Below are 17,963 nucleotides of genomic sequence, written 5' to 3'. Positions count from 1 at the left end.
GCTGAGTTCATTGAAAGTCGCTTTGGAGAGCAGTGTCTGCTAAATAAATAAATGTGAAGTGTGCTGCCGTTATACAGTATGTGCATGACTGATAAATTAATGCTTTGCATTGTTGCCGTAGCAGAACCTGTCTGCTATAACATTTAAAGTATTCTTATTAAATACTATACTGTAGAGATTTGCATAGCCAGATGCAAATCTATCAAAGCAATTTCTGCCTAATTAAGTAAAATTGGTATCCAAATCACATCTGTTCAATGAAACAATAGCAACGTGATATTTAAAATAATATTAAAATGCAGTTTGACAAAGCTCACTGATATAGCTGGTGTCCGTGACCAGACTGAAACATTGTCTGGTACCTGGAGACACTTGTCACTCTGTGGTCTTACCGAGCATCAGTGTACTTCACCATGCTCCTGTGCGCAGTGTCCTCAGAGCAGGAAAAAGCAAAGCGCAGAAACGGGGGAAGCGAAAAGCACCCAGCGTTTAGATAGACGAAACATTTTATTCTTTAACCTTTTTTATTTGCCGTCTTGACCCCTGACAAGCAAAGTTGCAACGCTGACACAGGAGCAGGTAACCGTCTCCCCCGCTCTCGCTTCTTCACGCCTGAGGAGTCCGGGGGTGGGGCTATCTGACGGACGTCCGGAATCAGCCAATCACACGCAGCCATCACAGGGCCCCGAGTCCCGCAACTCTGAGGCTATTGGCCCGTCTCTGGGGAGGGGAGGGGTTACTCGGTTATTAATGAGCGCTGAGCAGGCGGCCCCATGTCAATGTGACAGTGGAGCGGCTGAGCGATGCGCCACTAACCGCCGTGGAAGAAAGGAGGTGGACGCGGTGGACGGCGTGTGCGGACGCACAGACAGAGCTGTGTGCTGCAACTGCTGCCAGGAAACGAGGGATGTGCTTCCATGAATGTCGTGGATGGTGCAGACGGGCGCGCGGGAGCTGCGTGCTAGCGATTCCGCGCGGCGGGGATCAAAGGAGCAGCGTCCGCTCGCCGTGCCGGAGACAGGACGTCCTCCCTCCGTTCTGGTGAGTTCGGGTTTGTGCTGTCAGTGCCCGTCCGTCGCCCGCTGCTGCGCCTCGCTCGGTTGTGTCTGCGGAGCCGCGGCTGAGCTGAGCTCCAGCTTTCTAGCAAGTTCATCTCATCGACATCGGCATTTTGGAAGAGGCTCAACATCGATTGTGTGGCTTAGGGTTAGCGCCGCTGTTTGATGGAATCCACTGGTGGCTCGCTGTGGTCTTGTGGACGGTCCCCCCCCCCCCGCACACGAACACACACACACACACACACACACACACACACACACACAAAATCTCGTTTTTTCAGTCATGTTCATCATGAGTCTTCTGGTGGGCACCGCTCTCATCCGCACCCATACTGACAGCAAGGGTCAGACTGAGCCTCGCTTGCCCACTGAGACCCCCAGACACGGGAAAGAACCACGACCACCGTTGCTGAGCATCGCTGGAAGAGTGGACGGCACAGACGCACACTGCTGCAGCCTTGGAGGTAAACTGGCTGGAGGGACTGGTCTCGCTCTTGCGCTCGCGCTCTCTCTCTCTCCCCATTTCCTGCCAGGTCTCTCTTTAATTCACCCTGTTGCAGTCGGGCAAAGCCTCCTGCAGCATTGTAAATCTCATCCGTTTACTCCTGGACCATGACAGCAGAGTGCAGTCGCAGCTCCTGGGTAATTAACACTGTCACGCCAAAGGCATCCTTTACGTAAGGGGCTCCATTCACTGCCATTACTTATTCATGTGATGCAAATTTCTTCCAGACACCTTGTTGTACGAGAGGAGGTGCTGGAGCAGGTCCTCCGTCTTCCTGCCCTTAAGGCGTTTCTCTCCGCCAGACGCGAGTCTTTAACCCCCGGGGGCTCGGACACGGCGGTTACTTTGAGAACCTCGGGAGCACGGCGCACGAAGGGTTAGTCTCGGTGACGTCGATTTCTTTCTCCGCTCAACTCCACGAATGTGGAAAAGAACAATGACTCAGGAGAACACTTTCTCGTGTAATGTCGTTGCACGAGACCGTACAGCCAGTTGCCGCTGGTGAGTCTTGGTGACATTAACAGGTATGGAACATCTAGGCTCCATCTGCCCGTCGTATGCGCTAAAAAAAACTTGTCGCCACACGTAATTTGACTCTTGAGCATCGAGCATCTTCACGCCATGTTGCTCTACTGTCACAAGTTTGGTGGGACAGACTCGTCCTCCGGCACGGCTTGAACGCTGTGGTCTCACCAAGGCCTTGAACTGGACCAACGCTATTGTGTCTACGTGGAGCTACGGCACCGGCTCACTCGACCCACCCCTGTGAACTAGTACAACGAAACTCTGCTTCGATAAAGAAGCGTACAGGTGGCACGAAGCACTGCCAGCTCCGGCTCGCATCCAAACGTGGCAAGACGAACGCCTCTTTGTACCCTCACCTCACTCGGGAAGATGCCCACAAGCCGTTCAATCTCAGTTTTTCACTCCTGGAATAAAGTTCCCTACGGAGGGATGGCTGCCAAGCAACAGTTGCGCAACGGCTTGGAAGTGTCTTTCAGGGTCGCCAGTCGAGAGCAACGTAGCCACGGCGAATCTAGCAGGCCGCTGTGGAAGACGGTAGGAGATGCTTAGGGTGACAGTCTTGTGCAGAGCTTAAATGGCATTTCTTAACAAAACGATATGATGTGGAACCACCCCCTTACCGAGGCTGACTCACTGGGCTCAGTATAGAGCCTCCCGGGAAGCCACAAAAGAAAAGGGTCCGCAGTACATCACGTTCCTTTGAGTAACGCGTCGCCATGTAGACTTCCTGTTAAAGCAGCATTATGGGCAATATTGTGAGCTCTGCTCAGCGAGAAGGCGGCAGAACCACACTGCTGTGTGAAATCACAATAAAAAGGGCCCTTGAGCATTAAGGATATATTAGGGCTGCGTAAAGATTGATTCCATCTGCCGTGGTGCTGGACTTCTGACCTGCTGTGTTTTTATTTGGTCGTCTCGCACGGCGGCGCTTCGTCAGGGCCCAGGCGCCACGTTTGCGCTCGCTGGTTTGATTCCGCGGTGCTTGGAGAGCAGCGGCGAACAGGTAGGCGCATCTCTCCATCCTGTCTGCCATATGTCAGAGCTATTTTTTTCCCTCCCATAGAAGCACATAAAAGCGCAAGTGTGTTGCAGCTGAACAGGGGCCTGGCGAGCGGCCGATGGCCGTGCGTAAATCGGCGGATGAGCTGCACCCCTCATGGCGGAGCGCGCGGCGCTGCTTCTCCCGACTGGATGGAGAGATCCGAAAACCGTAACCCGCGGGCTCCGCATCGATTCCTAATTAATCGTCGACCCGCTCCTTGTTTGTCGGCGTGCCAGAGCAGGTGCAAAGAAAGCGTCCCGCGCGAAATTATTATGCACACTCTGCAGAGTCTGCGCTATTTCACCGCGATTTGCCTTTGGTGGCGAGGGGGGGGGGGAATAGAAAGACGAAGCTAAATAGTAAATCGATTACATGAGGCACAGGGGGAGGGATGTCTCCCCCTCAGTCCTGCCCACTATGCGGCCGAGCCAATGTATTGGCTCAGCAGAGGAGCTAACGCGACGCACAGTGAGAAGGAGGCAAACACCTATTGCTTGGGGACCGAGGGAGGGGGGGGGTGGAGATCAATACAGGATGACTGAGGGAAAGTGCTCTGGGTTTAGTCCTGTTGCCCGGAAAAGCTCGCTGACTAAAATGTGGCCTCCATCAAACCCTCCCTGCCCAACAGGAGAACTGATGACAAAAGCCAGCTGCCGCCTCCATAAGTCCCCCACATCTACCCCCCAAGGCTGCTAAGGGCTGAGGACTTCAAAGTTTCAATGTAATTTTTATTTATTTAAAGTGTTCGTTCTGCTGCTGCACAAAATGTCATTGTATTGCATCCAATGACAAAGTATCTTATATTACATTTATTCATTTAGCTGATGCTTTTACAATGTTAAGGTTACAATTATTACATGCTTACACATTTATACAGCTGGGTAAATTCACTGGAGCAATTGAGGGTAAGTACCTTGCTGAAGGCTTCTATAGCTGAAAGTGAGGCTTGAACCTACAACCTTCAGGGCCAAAGGCAGTAGTGCTAACCCCTACATGCATGCATGCATATGCAAAAGTGTATTCCATATACTTTTATCAGTTGTAAACATGGTAGGTGAATGAATATGAATAAAAATGTGGTAGGAAGGTTATAGCAGTTTATTTGGGTGTTGCTGTTTTTAATTCCTAGTCGAATATATGAAGAAAGCAATGTGTAATTGTCAAACTTTGGAAACATTCCAGCTATACTACCATTTATAGCTGTTACAATAAAAAGCCTAAAATGACTGAAAATAAAGATGTGCTCCAGGTGCATTCCTAAAATCTCATTCTACGATGTGCAAATAACCAGCGATGCGACGCACATCCTTTGGAAATTATATTCAAGATTTATAAGCGTCGTGTTTTCAGTTTTAATGATGTAAATTAGCAAATCTATATCGCTGCCTGCACAGAAATTCTAATGAAAGTTTGGGAGGGAGCACCTTAAATGTCAAAATATTTTTTTTCCACCAAAGGATGTAGTGTGCAGAATTATCACTCGCAACATGCATGATTTTATGACTCCTTTTTGAATGCCCCCGTAGGCATTTTAATAATGTGTCAACACATTTTGTTTTGAAACGTCCCATATTCCAGATGAACCATTCTGGCTATAATAAGCACATTTTCCTGTGTTTTACTAAGCACTAATAAAGGCTCATGTGTGCTTTTGCTGCCTCAGTACTGTGGCTGAGATTGCGGTTTGGGGGTAGTACTTCCATTGGATGTTTACTGAAGCAATTTGTGTTAAAGCGCTGATCTCAAGGGTACAACAGCAGTTATCCTCCATTAAGTACAGGTCTGTAAAGCACGGTAGTCTCATTCCCAGAAAATAATTTTTTCGCTAGTGTTGGAGTAATCCATGCCTCCTACAGCCTCTCCTCTACTTACGACCTATGTGACTTACAGCCATCCGTACATACAACCGAAAAAAAATACTGTGTAAATTTAAAAAAAAAAAAAAAAAAGTAAATATAAAAATTACTCTGGGTCGTACGGCTGCGAGTGTATGATAGTGACCGTCAGACAATATCCTGGCATTGTGTGCATCACGGCATCTTTCACTTCTCGCTCTGTTGCCATTCGGTCAGCGCACATTGTTCAAGCAAATCTAACAAATTGGCATTGATTAAATTTGATTAAATGTCTTTCTTTAGGTCATATTTTTTGTATTCCTTTATGCTTTTATATGTCTACAAAATATTTAAAAATGATAAAATAGAAACTAAAGAGTGGTATTTTAAAAAGAAGATAAAGAATGATAAATATTCTACTGTACCGTGTTTACCGAAATCATAGACTGATAAGCTAAATAAACCAAAGAATCTTTTAATATACCATAGTGATTTAAAAAAAAAAAGTCAATTCATAAAACCGATTAAACAAATGAGATGTTCACAACAGAACTTGCATAACGTAAAAAATAAAAATGATGAAATATGATCTAAAGAATGTTAAAAGATATAAAAAAAAAAAAAATTACAGAATCATATTAAAGTTCAATGAAGCTGGCTAACAAAAAATGAGATAATAATGGTAGAAACTGAGTAGGATGAAAGATAGTCGTACAGGTATGCGACTTCGACGTACCCGGCTAACGTACGTCCGACTTGCGTCCGTTTCGAGATCCGACCGTTCGCTCGGAACGGAACTCGCGCGCGTCGGGGAACGGCCGTACTGTAAATCGCTCTACGTGGTGATTCCACGTCGCATCTCGTAAGCGAATCAAGCGTGAGAGAGTTAAAAATGTTTCTTCGGTGCCTTCCCTGTGCATTGCCTTACTTGGTATCGCCTTGGCGAACAACCTGTGGTAACGCGCCGATTCCGCACCGTGCCGGCATTTGCGAGCGAAGCCAGGTGCGGTCCTGCACAGAATTTACTGAGCACTTGAATTTGAAATAATGGTGACGTGTTTAGTGGCGCTGAACCGCAAGGAGCCCCGTTCCTGCCTGTTATACATGCTTATTAGCCCAAGTGTTTATCTCGAATGTACTTAAAGCTTTCGTCAAGGACTCGTAGCGCACGGGGCCCGTTGACACTGACGGCCGCTCGACGTCGTACACGCTCTTCCCTAAGCGATTCCGCACAGGTGTTTGACTCCAGCCGTACATCTTGTAACGAAACGTCCTCCGGTGCTACCGACATCTCGCCGCACGGACGTCGTTACGCCCTTTGCGAGTTTTTGCCGATTCGGCAAGACGCTCGGATTTCCAACTCTTGCTTTTCACCCAAAATTATTTCTGCTCCCACTGGATTCTGTCATCCATCTTTTGGAAAATTTAATTTAAGCTTTTATGGACCGCTTGGTAGAGCGTAGGTTAAAGATTTGTTATTGATGGTAGATGATATCTACGGAAGATCTTGGATGAGTTTTTTTTTTTTTTTTTTTCGCCGTAATTGTTCCGATTACGAGCTCAGCACCAGAGAGTCAAATGGGATTGTGCTTCAGTTCAAACACAGATAGAATACCCAGATAATCCCTGACCATTACATTATTTTACCTTTTTCATGTCTTCCCCCTCCCCCACACATTTTATTTACTCAAAAACACTTATATATATTTCTTATGGAGTTTGTCAAAGATTTTTTTTTTTTTTTTTTTTTTTTTTTTTTTTTTTTGAATATTCCAGTTTAGTTTGGAAAAAATGAGGACAAAGTGTGCCTGGTTAAAAAGCAAGTTGGTAATAAATGAATAATGAACTAGGCTGGGAAAAACAACATTTTTTGAACGCGAAACAGTAAATGAATCGAAACGATTCAGACAACACAAACGAGCAGTATATTGAGTAAGGCAGACCGTTTGACTTCAACAGCAGTCATTTCTGGGTTGGGATCTGAAACCTTTCTCCTGCCTTTCAGCTATGATGGTTCCCTAGCTGGTGAATTAAATACTACTGCTTTAGAGGAACAGCCACAACTTTTATCTAGTGAGAGCTTTTCTCCAAACAATAAAAAGGCTTCTTATATAAGCATTACATACTGCCCTTGGTAACAGGAACACCAAGTCTTCAACACCGATCCCGATATGAACTTGACTGGAAGGGTTTTAATACCTTTGTGAGTACATGCGAGTTCTGCATTTTTCCTTATAATAAAGAAAGAACATTTACCCTGGTTGGGATTATTTCGTGCTGAGACCATGTGCCTTCCTTTCTGAATTTTCAGAACTCCCTGTCTCACCGAGAACCTCGTTGCCTCCAGGAGCCCACGTAGGCGAACGATTCTAAGTCAAAGTCTTATGAGCGTGATGAGTTTGGACAAAATGCGCTACCCCATCACCAGTGCGATCATGAATCAAAATACATTATTAAACAGTCATCTCTCCATCCACTCAACTCTTAGCGATATATCCTTGGGCACGTGCGGCCGCAGCCATAATGTCTGCAAAATTAAGGTTCTACAAACCTTCTCCCGGAAGCTTGAATCGAGGGCGAAAGGCACTTCCGCGCGATCCATTGTCAGGAAATGAAATGGTAACACACTATGTTACGCGGCCTTTGTCTCTTTCTCTGGGAACCAGTCGTGATTTATGCTGATGAAATCCTTCAGTCCCTGCAGGACTACTGAACATAATATATCACTTTTTAATTACATTTTTAGCTTTCTTATACGTTACAGAACATCGGCGTTTATTGCATCAGTACAGTGTGCTTTCTTAGAAGTTTTGTATTAGATGTTCATGTATAGTTCTGACTTTCAGCACAACGCAAGTCATCATTACATTTACATTTAGTCACTTAGCAGACACTTTTGTCCAAAGCGACTTACAGTGGATACTATGTAGTGTTATGAGCCCACCCACCTTATTCACTACGGTGACTTACACGGCTAGATACGCTACTTCCGAGGGGTTACTCATCCATGCATCGGTGGAACACAGACACACTCTCTGTCACTCACACACTGGGGGAACCTGAACAGCATGTCTTTGGAATGTGAGAGGAAACCAGAGCACCCAGGAAAAACCCACACAGACACAGGGAGAACATGCAAACTCCACACAGACTGAGCGGGGATCAAACCCACGTTCTCTCAAACCACCCAGGCACTGTGAGACAGCAGCACTACTCGCTGTGCAATTGCTTTTGCCAACATAGTTTCCAAATACAGGTGGTCCCCGATTTACGATGGTTTGAATTATGTTTTTTTTTTTTTTTTTTTCCGACTTCACAATGGTGAGCTGGCGATAGACATTCAGTATCAACTGTCCTTTGAATTTTGATTTTTTTTTTTTCCCTCTTCTTTCCCCCCCCGGGCAAACAATATGCAGTGCGATACTCTCTTGCAATGCTGGGCAGCGACAGTGATCCGCATCTCCCAGTCTGTCACACAGAAGTGTGTATTAGGTGTATTAAATGCATTTTCGACTTACCATATTTTCCGCTTGTGATGGGTTTCGGGGAACGTAACCCCATCGTAAATCGGGGACCATCTGTATTAATATGAATGTGGAAGACAAACTCATGTCTTTCACAGTGCATAACCCTACCCAGGTTTATTCCTCTATCCGCCCTAAATCCGTTCCTGAAAATGAGCGGATAACAAAAAGGCAGGTGGCGGGAGCCCATTTCCTCTTATTCCTTATGGGAGAAATTATAGTCGGTTCCCAGCCCATCCCAAAAACCCCAACTGACTTTGACAAATGCATCAAATGCTGCAAAAGGCCTACATAGTGCCATATAAAACAGTTCGGATCATAAAAATTAAAATCGTAATAATAAAGTAGGATAGTACACTATATGATATTTGAGTTTCCCAGAAATATTGTAAATGTGATGTCAGCGGCGCTACAGAAAGATGGAGAGAAATGTCGGAACATGAGCTCTATTGCGCCTCGGCATCATTAGACGGCACGCGCGCCCGCCCGAAAGCTCTCGAACAACAGAACGACACGGGAGACATTAATCCCCCTTAACTCCCCACAATGGTTGCCCAACAACCATTTACATCCATAGCAGCAGCGTTGCATTATGGGAGAACTACTGCTCCTTTGGCCACTGCTTCAATATGCGATCTAGCAATTTTTGAGTCAGAAAACATAAGCAACATGTTCCCAGAAGCTAATTTTTACGTTTTTAGAGACTTTGACGGAAAGGCGTTATAGCAGGAGGGATCAGAGCGGAGAGTGAAGAAGGGTATTGGTTTTCAAGGAGGTGTTACAGCGAAAGCGCAGATACCGCAGGGTGAAGAGCGGGGTACGTATACATAGAACATGCAATCGGAGTTCCCTCTGGTATCTTTTTCCTACCACAGCAAAGACCGGTGACGTGTATAATGTTGCACCGTACGCATTCGTACCGTACGACTCAGCGTATCGCCATGTTGTACCGTTTCTCTTATCACCGTGCTGACAGAAGCAGTCATGACAGTAACGATATTACTGTAATCATGAAGTGCATTAATTAATTCAGCTGATGGGGATATTCGCGGTGACAGTTCCCATGCAGAAACACAGTGCCAGGAACAGGATTCCGTGGGAAGCGCCAGATATCCCTACAGCTGGTGGCGGCTGGGGCCGAACACCAAGGACACCGAGGACGTACTCGGTACATACGGCGTGTGAAAACCGCATGGAAAGGAGGGAAAAATCATCAGCTTGTTCATGGCTAAACTTCCCATTCAGTTCATGGTAGCGTGATGGTTTTCGGTTCTGGCTCCGTTGCGGTGGAACGACCTCCCCCCGTCACTCGGAACTGCTGAATCTCTGCCCTCAGTTAAAAAGGGTCTGAAAACTCACCTCTTCCAGACTCACTTTGCCCATCATCTCTTAAATTCATGTAAGGTGTAAGTGTTCATGCACCATAACTTTAAGATCATGTCCAGATAAACCTTTACACAGCTACTCCTGTAATGTAACGTAAATTTTTATATGTATCTCAAAAAAAAAAAAAAAAAAAAACTAGTAAGGTGGTCAGGAATTGTTAATATTTTTAATTTTATGCAGCTACTCGTGTGATGAACGTCGGTTCATATGGTGGAAAGAAACAAACTAACTGCACTTTAGAATCACACGTCTGCATCCAAGTGTCTCTTCCTGCTAATGTATCGAACACATTGTATTTTCTATGAGATGTTCATCGCTTTGGAGAAAAGCATCTGCTAAATGAATAAATGTAAATGTAATGATACAAACTTGATGCTGGTGTTTGTAAGAACCTCGAGTTAACATGAACGGAGGAGGAACACGGGGATTAAAAACCAAACTTCAACAACATGCTATGCTGCAGAATCCAGAAACACTTACATGCGAGACACTAATTCGCAACAAGTATCCAAGAGAAAACACTACGTTCCTTTGAGCATCTGCACTCAGCTTCCTGATACCTGACCCTTTGGCATTTTGAAATAAAAAACGCAAAAATAAAAAGGTTTTTTTTTTTTTTTTTCCCCCCCAACAAAGTGTGTGCTTTGTATGGAAGGTTTGTTACTGTGTTTATTACATGACTGTGAAATCAGGGCTGATACCTGTATATGACGGCTACTGAAAAATCACAGCTGCACAGCAGGGATTTGTGAAACCACGTGGGACGGCAGGCCTGGTAATGAAGGCAGAGGGCGAAAGGAGAACGATCGCGCCGGACGTTACGAAAGAGCCAACGCTGTAAACGCGAACTGAGCGTAAACGGGGCGGCAAATCGAGAGCAGCGCGTTTCTGGTCTCCGGCGTGGACGTCTTTTTATAGCCGTTTCCCTACCCGCTTTTGGGGAACTCGTGGCCTTTGATTCGATCTGCATGCGGAATATTGGCAGAAAAAATGCAGCTATGCCACGTTTGCCTGCAGGCGCTATTGGAGGAATAGACTAAGAAATGACAGAAATATCCCTTATGTCTCCTCATGTAGGAAGTTAAAAAAGAAGCAATTTGAACTCGCCCAGATGAAATCAGCAGAACGTGGAGAATGGACGTATGGCACCGATAAAGCTTGCGAGGGAAGACGGAACGCACCGAGAGCATTAACCCGATCGTTAACCATGACGGCAGCCGACGGGTTTGCGCGGGGTTGCGTGAGCCGTCTTGACCGCCATGTGCTTCTTCCCTCTTATAGGGCTGAAATACAGCATCTACTGGCAAGTACCACCTGTACACCACAGAAGATTTGAAGCGGTGCTTTGCTCCACCCGTAGTTTCCCTGCCATCGGTCCCTGTGGCACCGACTCTCTTCACTAGACTTCCCAGTGTTTACATTTATTAATTTATCAGACCCTTTTCTCCAAAGCAAAGAAAATACAACGTGTTCATTACATTAGCAGGAAAAGACACTTAGATGCAGACGTGTGATTCTAAAGTGCAGTTAGTTTGTTTCTTTCCACCATATGAACTGGAGCTCATCACACGAGAAGCTGCATAAAATTAAAAATATCAACGATTCCTGATCACCTTCCTAGTAATTTCTTTTTTTTTTTTTGAGATTCATATCAACATTTACGTTACATTACAGGAGTAGCTGTGTAAAGATTTACCTGGGCATCATCTTAAAGTTATAGAGCATCAACATTTACACCTTACATGAATTTAAGAGATGATGGGCGAAGTGAGTCTGGAAAAGGTGAGTTTTCAGACCCTTTTTAAATGTGGACGGAGATTCAGCAGTTCTGAGTGACAGGGGGAGGCCGTTCCACCACAACGGAGCCAGAACCGAGAACCTTTACGCTTTAGCTTTCGTGCGTGGGACCACCAAGATGTGGAAGAGCGTAGCGGTCTGGTCGGGGTGTAGCGGATGATCAAGTCTTGTAAATAGCTGGGAGCAGCTCTGTTGATGCATTTGTAGGCAATAACCAGGGTCTTAAATTTGATTCGGGCAACTATAGGAAGCCAGTGCAGAGAAACAAGTAGGGAAGATGCACGCGAACGCTTCGGCAAGTCAAACACAACTCGGGCAGCGGCGTTCTGTATCGGCTGTACATGTTTGATGGCAGTAGCAGGAAGGCCGGTGTTATCACCTGAAATCGAATGGGGCTTTTTTTATACTAAACATCAGACATTAATGCGGGAGGTTGGCACAATCGGGCCCCTCTGAGCTGTTCTGCTTGCAGGACTAGTTCTTTCCCATAGCCTCATTAATAAGGCATGAGGCGGAGTATACGCAACATGCGCTGTAGCTATAAGGGGGATCGATTGTTGAGGATGTTTGTTTGTATTTCCCAAATCCCTGTTGAATAGAGATGCTACTAAATATTTACTAAAAGCACTAATGCTGGAAATGCGAGGGGAAAAAACTTAAATGATCCCACGAATGCAGATCTTGCAGTAGAGAAGAGGAGCCTTTTACCCGCATCCTCGAGCATAGGAACATTGCCCCATACTGTCGTTTGTGTTACTTTCGTGATCTAGCAGTTCGCTTCGAAATTTCGCAGAATCAACGGAGTTAAATGAATGTAATGGGGATTTATGTTTTCTAAACTTGAGCGTCAATGAAGACGCCCTCCGAAAACTGCCCCCAGCTAAGGAGCTTCCCAGCCTTGGTCCCGGAGACCTGCTGTGCGCTCGTTTTTGTTCCGGAGGAGCTCGGAATGAATGGGCTTTGATTCAGCTCTCGATTCAACGTCGACTGCTGATTTAACATATGTGGACATCGTTGAATTCAGTTGATGGGGGTTAGGGTTCAGCCTAATGAGGAGAGAATTCTTGTTTATTTTTTTCCAAGTTCACGAAAGGCTTTTTGCCACCAAATCCTTCATGCACACTACAGTGATACAGCTCTAAAGCACCATTAAAATTACTCTATAATATCAGCAGCTCAAAGCTTGTCAAGAATTTATTTTTTTCTTAAAATGTAACTGATTATGGGTTATCATAATAATACCTTTTAAATATCACCTCAGCTTCATTATATAAAACCTCATATGTAAAATGGGATTTTATTTTTGTACTGCAATAAAAGTTTAATTTATTTTGTGTACCGTATAGTAGAATATGCTTTTCATGTGGAGAGTCTTGATAATTTAATAAAGGTACTTGATAGTTTGAGTTTGAACACAGTAATGCAATCCCCAACCCTAAAGGAAAATATGAGGTTATAATGTCTTGCACTTCATCAACATCACATCCCACTTCCTGAATATAACCATAGCCAATATGATGTTCATTTTGTCATAAAACAGATGCTTTCATTTCCTTTATTTCTTTTTATCTCCTCACAGATGGAGAGTAGACAGAAGACAGAAGCCAATGTAATACATCCCCCGAAGACGTCCTTCCACACTCAGCCCACCCATGCTGCCGGTACCTCTGCTCCCCGAAGGTTGTTCTCACCTTCTCGTGTTTAGCGTGCATGACAACCTCACGTGAGGGGGTTAAGGAGTCTCTTCCTTTCGCCAAGGACGGCAGCACCGTGTCTAGCCACACCGAGTGATACGGCTATCAGCAGGAAATCCTTATGGTTTCGTCCTGGTAACAATCTTCCGTATGTACCGTGAATACTGCTAAACGCTGACTTTGTACAGTTGAATTACAAGCTGGGGGAAACGGGCCAACATGAAGGATATGTTACTCATGGTTCATTTTACTGTCGGGCTTGCGATGACTGCTCGTATTCTTGCCGTGGAGGAAAAAGACAGTTGCCCTCAGTCATGTGTGTGTGAAATCAGACCCTGGTTCTCCCCAAGCTCTGTTTACACTGAACTCCCAACTGTTGACTGTAATGATCTTGGACTCTTTCTTCTACCAGAAAGATTACCTGCCAACACCCAGGTGTTACTGTTACAGACTAACAATATTGCCAAGATCGGGAGTCCCTTAGATTACCTGGCCAATATCAGTGAGATAGATGTTTCTCAGAACAATCTCTCCTCCATGGACGATATAAACCTCGGGCATCTGCAGAGCCTTTTGTCACTGCACATGGAGGAGAACTGGGTCCAGACCTTACCCAATGGCTGCCTCGCTGAACTGGCTAATCTCCAGGAACTGTACATCAACCACAATCTGATCTCCTTCATTGCACCAGGGGCATTTATGGGGCTGGAAAACCTGCTGAGGCTCCATCTCAATTCCAACCGGTTGAAAGCTATCAGCAGCCGGTGGTTCGAAGCCACGCCACGGCTCGAGATCCTGATGATTGGAGAGAACCCGGTCGTCAGAATCGAAGACCTGAATTTCAGGCCACTCTCCAATCTTCGCAGTCTGGTCCTGGCCAGAATGAACCTGACTGAAATACCTGATGATGCGCTGGTCGGCCTTGAGCGGCTGGAAAGCATCTCCTTTTATGACAACACGTTTGTTAAAGTGCCACATGTCGCCCTGAAGAAGCTGCTTAGTCTCAAGTTTTTGGACCTCAACAAGAACCCAATTCAGAGGATACAAAGGGGGGATTTTGTGGACCTGCTCCATTTGAAAGAGTTAGGAATAAACAGCATGCCTGAACTGGTGTCCATCGACAGTTTTGCCTTGAGCAACCTGCCCGAACTGACCAAAATAGAGGCGACGAACAACCCCAAGCTGTCCTACATCCACCCCAATGCCTTCTACAAGCTGCCTCGTCTGGAGACGCTAATGGTGAACGGCAACGCCCTGAGCGCCTTGCATCGCATCACGGTGGAGTCCCTGCCCAGTCTCCGTGAGGTGAGCATGCACAGCAACCCCATCCGCTGCGATTGCGTGATCCGCTGGATGAACATGAACAAGACCGGCGTCCGCTTCATGGAGCCCGACTCCCTGTTTTGCGTGGAACCGCCCGAACTGGAGGGCAGGCGAGTACGGCAGGTTCACGCTCGGGAGATGACGGAGATCTGTCTACCGCTAATCTCGCCCGAGAGCCTTCCGACGCTGGTCCGCGTTCAGAATGGGAGCTCGCTTTCCCTGCACTGCCGGGCGTTTGCGGAGCCGGAGCCCGACATCTACTGGGTCACACCTTCGGGTGACCGTATCCTACCGAACAGCATCTCCAAGAAGTTCCACATGCACCCGGAAGGCACGTTGGATCTCTACGACATCACAGAGCACGAGGCTGGATTGTACACCTGCGTGGCGCATAATCTTGTTGGCGCAGACCTCAAATCGGTCTCTCTGGAGGTCGATGGCTACTTTCCACAGCCTGCAAATGTGTCTCTGATCATAAACGTTGAGGCGGTGCTGCCGAACTCTGTCGTTCTGTCCTGGAAGGCTTCTTTCAGCAGTCTATCAGCAAACATTAAGTGGTCCGCAACTGGAAGTCGAGAAAAACCCGCACCAGTGTTCGCCGCAAGGGTCCCGTCCGATGTAAAGGTGTATAATTTGACACATTTAGAGTCGTCCACCCAGTACCAAGTGTGTGTGAACATTCCTAGCGCTCACCGTAAGCAGAGCGGGAAATGTATTAATGTCACCACAAAGGCATTAGAGCTAGCGGCAAGCAACACAAAGCAGCGGGATGTGGTTGCGATCGCAGTGTTTGCCGTCCTTCTGGCTGCCGCGTCCGTCACCTGTTCGCTCGTTTACGTCTCGCTGAGGAAGCATCGCGCGTTTGGAGAGTTACGGAAGTCTGAGTCGCTGGCCTCGCTGAGTCCCGTGGCTGGACTGCCGTCCCCCCTCTTAAAGTTCTGGGTGACCGGTAGGGGAACGCCCAGTGCGGCTCAAGTGAAAACGACGGTTTTGGACGTATCCAGCAACTCCTTGTAAGACGTAACTTTCTCTTGTGTCGGTGGATTTCTGTGGAAAGAGAAGGGGTAAGGCAACAGGACGAAGCACAGGGAACAAGTGACTGATGCATCGCTTGCCTCGATACAGACATTCTGGAACGGCGCAAAGTGCGTCCGGCGGGTCCACGGCGGCCAGTATCTGTGCTGAGGTGGTTTGCAGCAAGCGTATCGGCGAGCGTCACAGGGATCATCAGTTCAATACACAGCGCCATATTGGTGGATATGGGCCCTTCTCCAATACAAACGAAATAAAGAGGAGAGTGTTGTCTCTGTTATTGGCTGTTACATATGTAAAGAGTAGTGGAACTATCCTTGTGGTCCCAAGCAATACCTTCTGTGCTGTATTACATACATAGGCAAGTTAGAGATGCCACATGTGATGTTTATAATGGAGAAAATCTCGTAGACTAGACCATAACAGTGATAATGATGTACCACTTTTATGATCAAATACAACTTTTTTTAATCTAAAAAGGAATGTGTTGTTTCTGCGTTTTCATTAAATGTTCTATTCAGCCTTGTCTCAGGGATCGCTTAGTCGAATGCTCTGCTAGTGGTTTCGCCGCGTAATCGAAACGACCGAGTCTCGTCGCGAAGGCTCGGCCGCAAGCGCTGCGTCGAACGTTAGGCGGTCAGATTGGAGGAAAGGCAAACGGAGAGGGCGGTTCCCGCTCACGTTCGCGGACGCGGCGCGAAAAACCCCGGGGTCGAGTACATTTGGCAATGAAGAAACAAATGTTGACTTTTCTCCACGATTAATTTAATCTCCCTGAAATTACCTAATGGGACGGCTTTTTAAATGTCACGGTTAGCGCCTGTAACTAAAGACAAACATTTCCCTCCCAAGGAGGGTGGGGGAAGTAGGGGGGGGTCACACTTAACAGTTTTATGAGCCAATAAACAAGGGATGTCACTAAAAGCAACAATGGACTATTTACTCCGTATTGTAACCAGCGATTAAAACGCTACGCGTTCAGTGCTCGTCTCAACAATACGTGTCCTTGCTGCATACTGACACCATCCAACCGTGTCATCAGATTAATATACGTAAGGTCAACGGCTTCAGAATAATGCTGCTTTGGTAAAGCCGATGGTAAATCTCGGCGTGTGTGAATGTGACGGAAAACACACCGATCGAACAACATCGTCGTTGCGTTTCGTTACATTTCCTCATATGTGATCCAGCCTAGAGACAATGTTTGCCCGCAGTGATGACCCTTCCCCGTCTAATTACAAATACAGCTAAAATACCGAAACAATATTTACTTGCCACGCAGAAAAAATATCACCAATCTGATGAATCACCGTCATGCACAGACTGACATGATAATCTATCAGATAGGCAGGCCTATATATCACAGTGTCACCACCAGGGACAAGAGTTTTAGAATTAAATGCTTTTTTTTTTTTTTTTTTCTTTTCCTCAAACACTAGTCTTCTAAAAAGTTGTGAAAAAAAAAAAAAGACACACATGTTAAATGGTATACTTCTCATGTTTCTCAGCTGTGCCATTTGACCCTATGTAATATTAGTATTAACTGAAAAATCAATGGATCAATGACAGATCCTCGCCTGGAAATTAAAATGGCTCAGTGTGAACCTCAGAACGATGACTTGCATTTCCTGCATTTTAGTCACACTCACATAACCAGGGAACAGATGTTAACTGGGACTTCAGTGCTGGGCTGCTGTACGGTGTCATAACAGTCAGCGCACGGCGTTGGACAGAAGTGTTACTTCAGCAGTATGTTGTGAAAAATTGCCACCTGATGTGGCGATATTGTGATGTAGTTTTTTTTTTTTTTTTTTTTTTTTTTTTTTTTTTTTTTTTTTTCAGGTAATCTATATAACGGATTTTTTTTTTTAAATAGATAATGTCCAGTTTCCACAGCGAACGTGATTAAATAGCTACGGCCACGTACTCGACTTAATGCGATTTTGGCAGAAACGTCGGTGAAGTCAAATAGTAATTATGTGCCTTTTCAAGCTCTGTAGGTGGATCCTTAGCTTAGCACAAGCATGAAGTTTTTACTGGATGATTTGTTGCCATGACAACCGTCAATGGCTTTAGCTTGCAAGGAACCACAAATAAAAAAAGGTAGTCTAAACCGTATCTAGGTATATACTGTACTAATCAAAAGAACTCGTTTCTTTACCACATGCAGGTCTAGTTATTTTGAAGCTAAAAACATTGTCAGTTTTTCTTTATCTTCAGGTTTATATTTCAAATACATCAC

At 45.8% G+C, this 17,963-nt stretch overlaps 1 protein-coding gene across 2 annotated transcripts; it reads left to right on the top strand.

Annotated features, from left to right (window-relative positions):
- Positions 1–796: 796 nt before the first annotated feature.
- Positions 797–16,133, top strand: LOC108920727 (leucine-rich repeat neuronal protein 3-like). 2 transcript variants are annotated; one of them, XM_018729717.2, is made up of 2 exons: positions 797–1,041; positions 13,252–16,133. In XM_018729717.2, exon 2 carries the CDS (start codon positions 13,586–13,588, stop codon positions 15,704–15,706), a length of 2,121 nt encoding a protein of 706 aa, XP_018585233.1. In that variant the 5' UTR covers positions 797–1,041; positions 13,252–13,585; the 3' UTR covers positions 15,707–16,133. The 2 variants fall into 2 exon arrangements, with proteins under 2 accessions (XP_018585233.1, XP_018585234.1); XM_018729718.2 differs by lacking the exon at positions 797–1,041 and adding an exon at positions 1,350–1,522.
- The last annotated feature ends 1,830 nt before the right edge of the window (positions 16,134–17,963 follow it).

The sequence above is a fragment of the Scleropages formosus genome, chromosome 21 (assembly GCF_900964775.1).
Source record: "Scleropages formosus chromosome 21, fSclFor1.1, whole genome shotgun sequence".
NCBI classification, from domain to species: domain Eukaryota; kingdom Metazoa; phylum Chordata; class Actinopteri; order Osteoglossiformes; family Osteoglossidae; genus Scleropages; species Scleropages formosus.
This window is presented reverse-complemented; position numbering and strand designations above follow the sequence as displayed.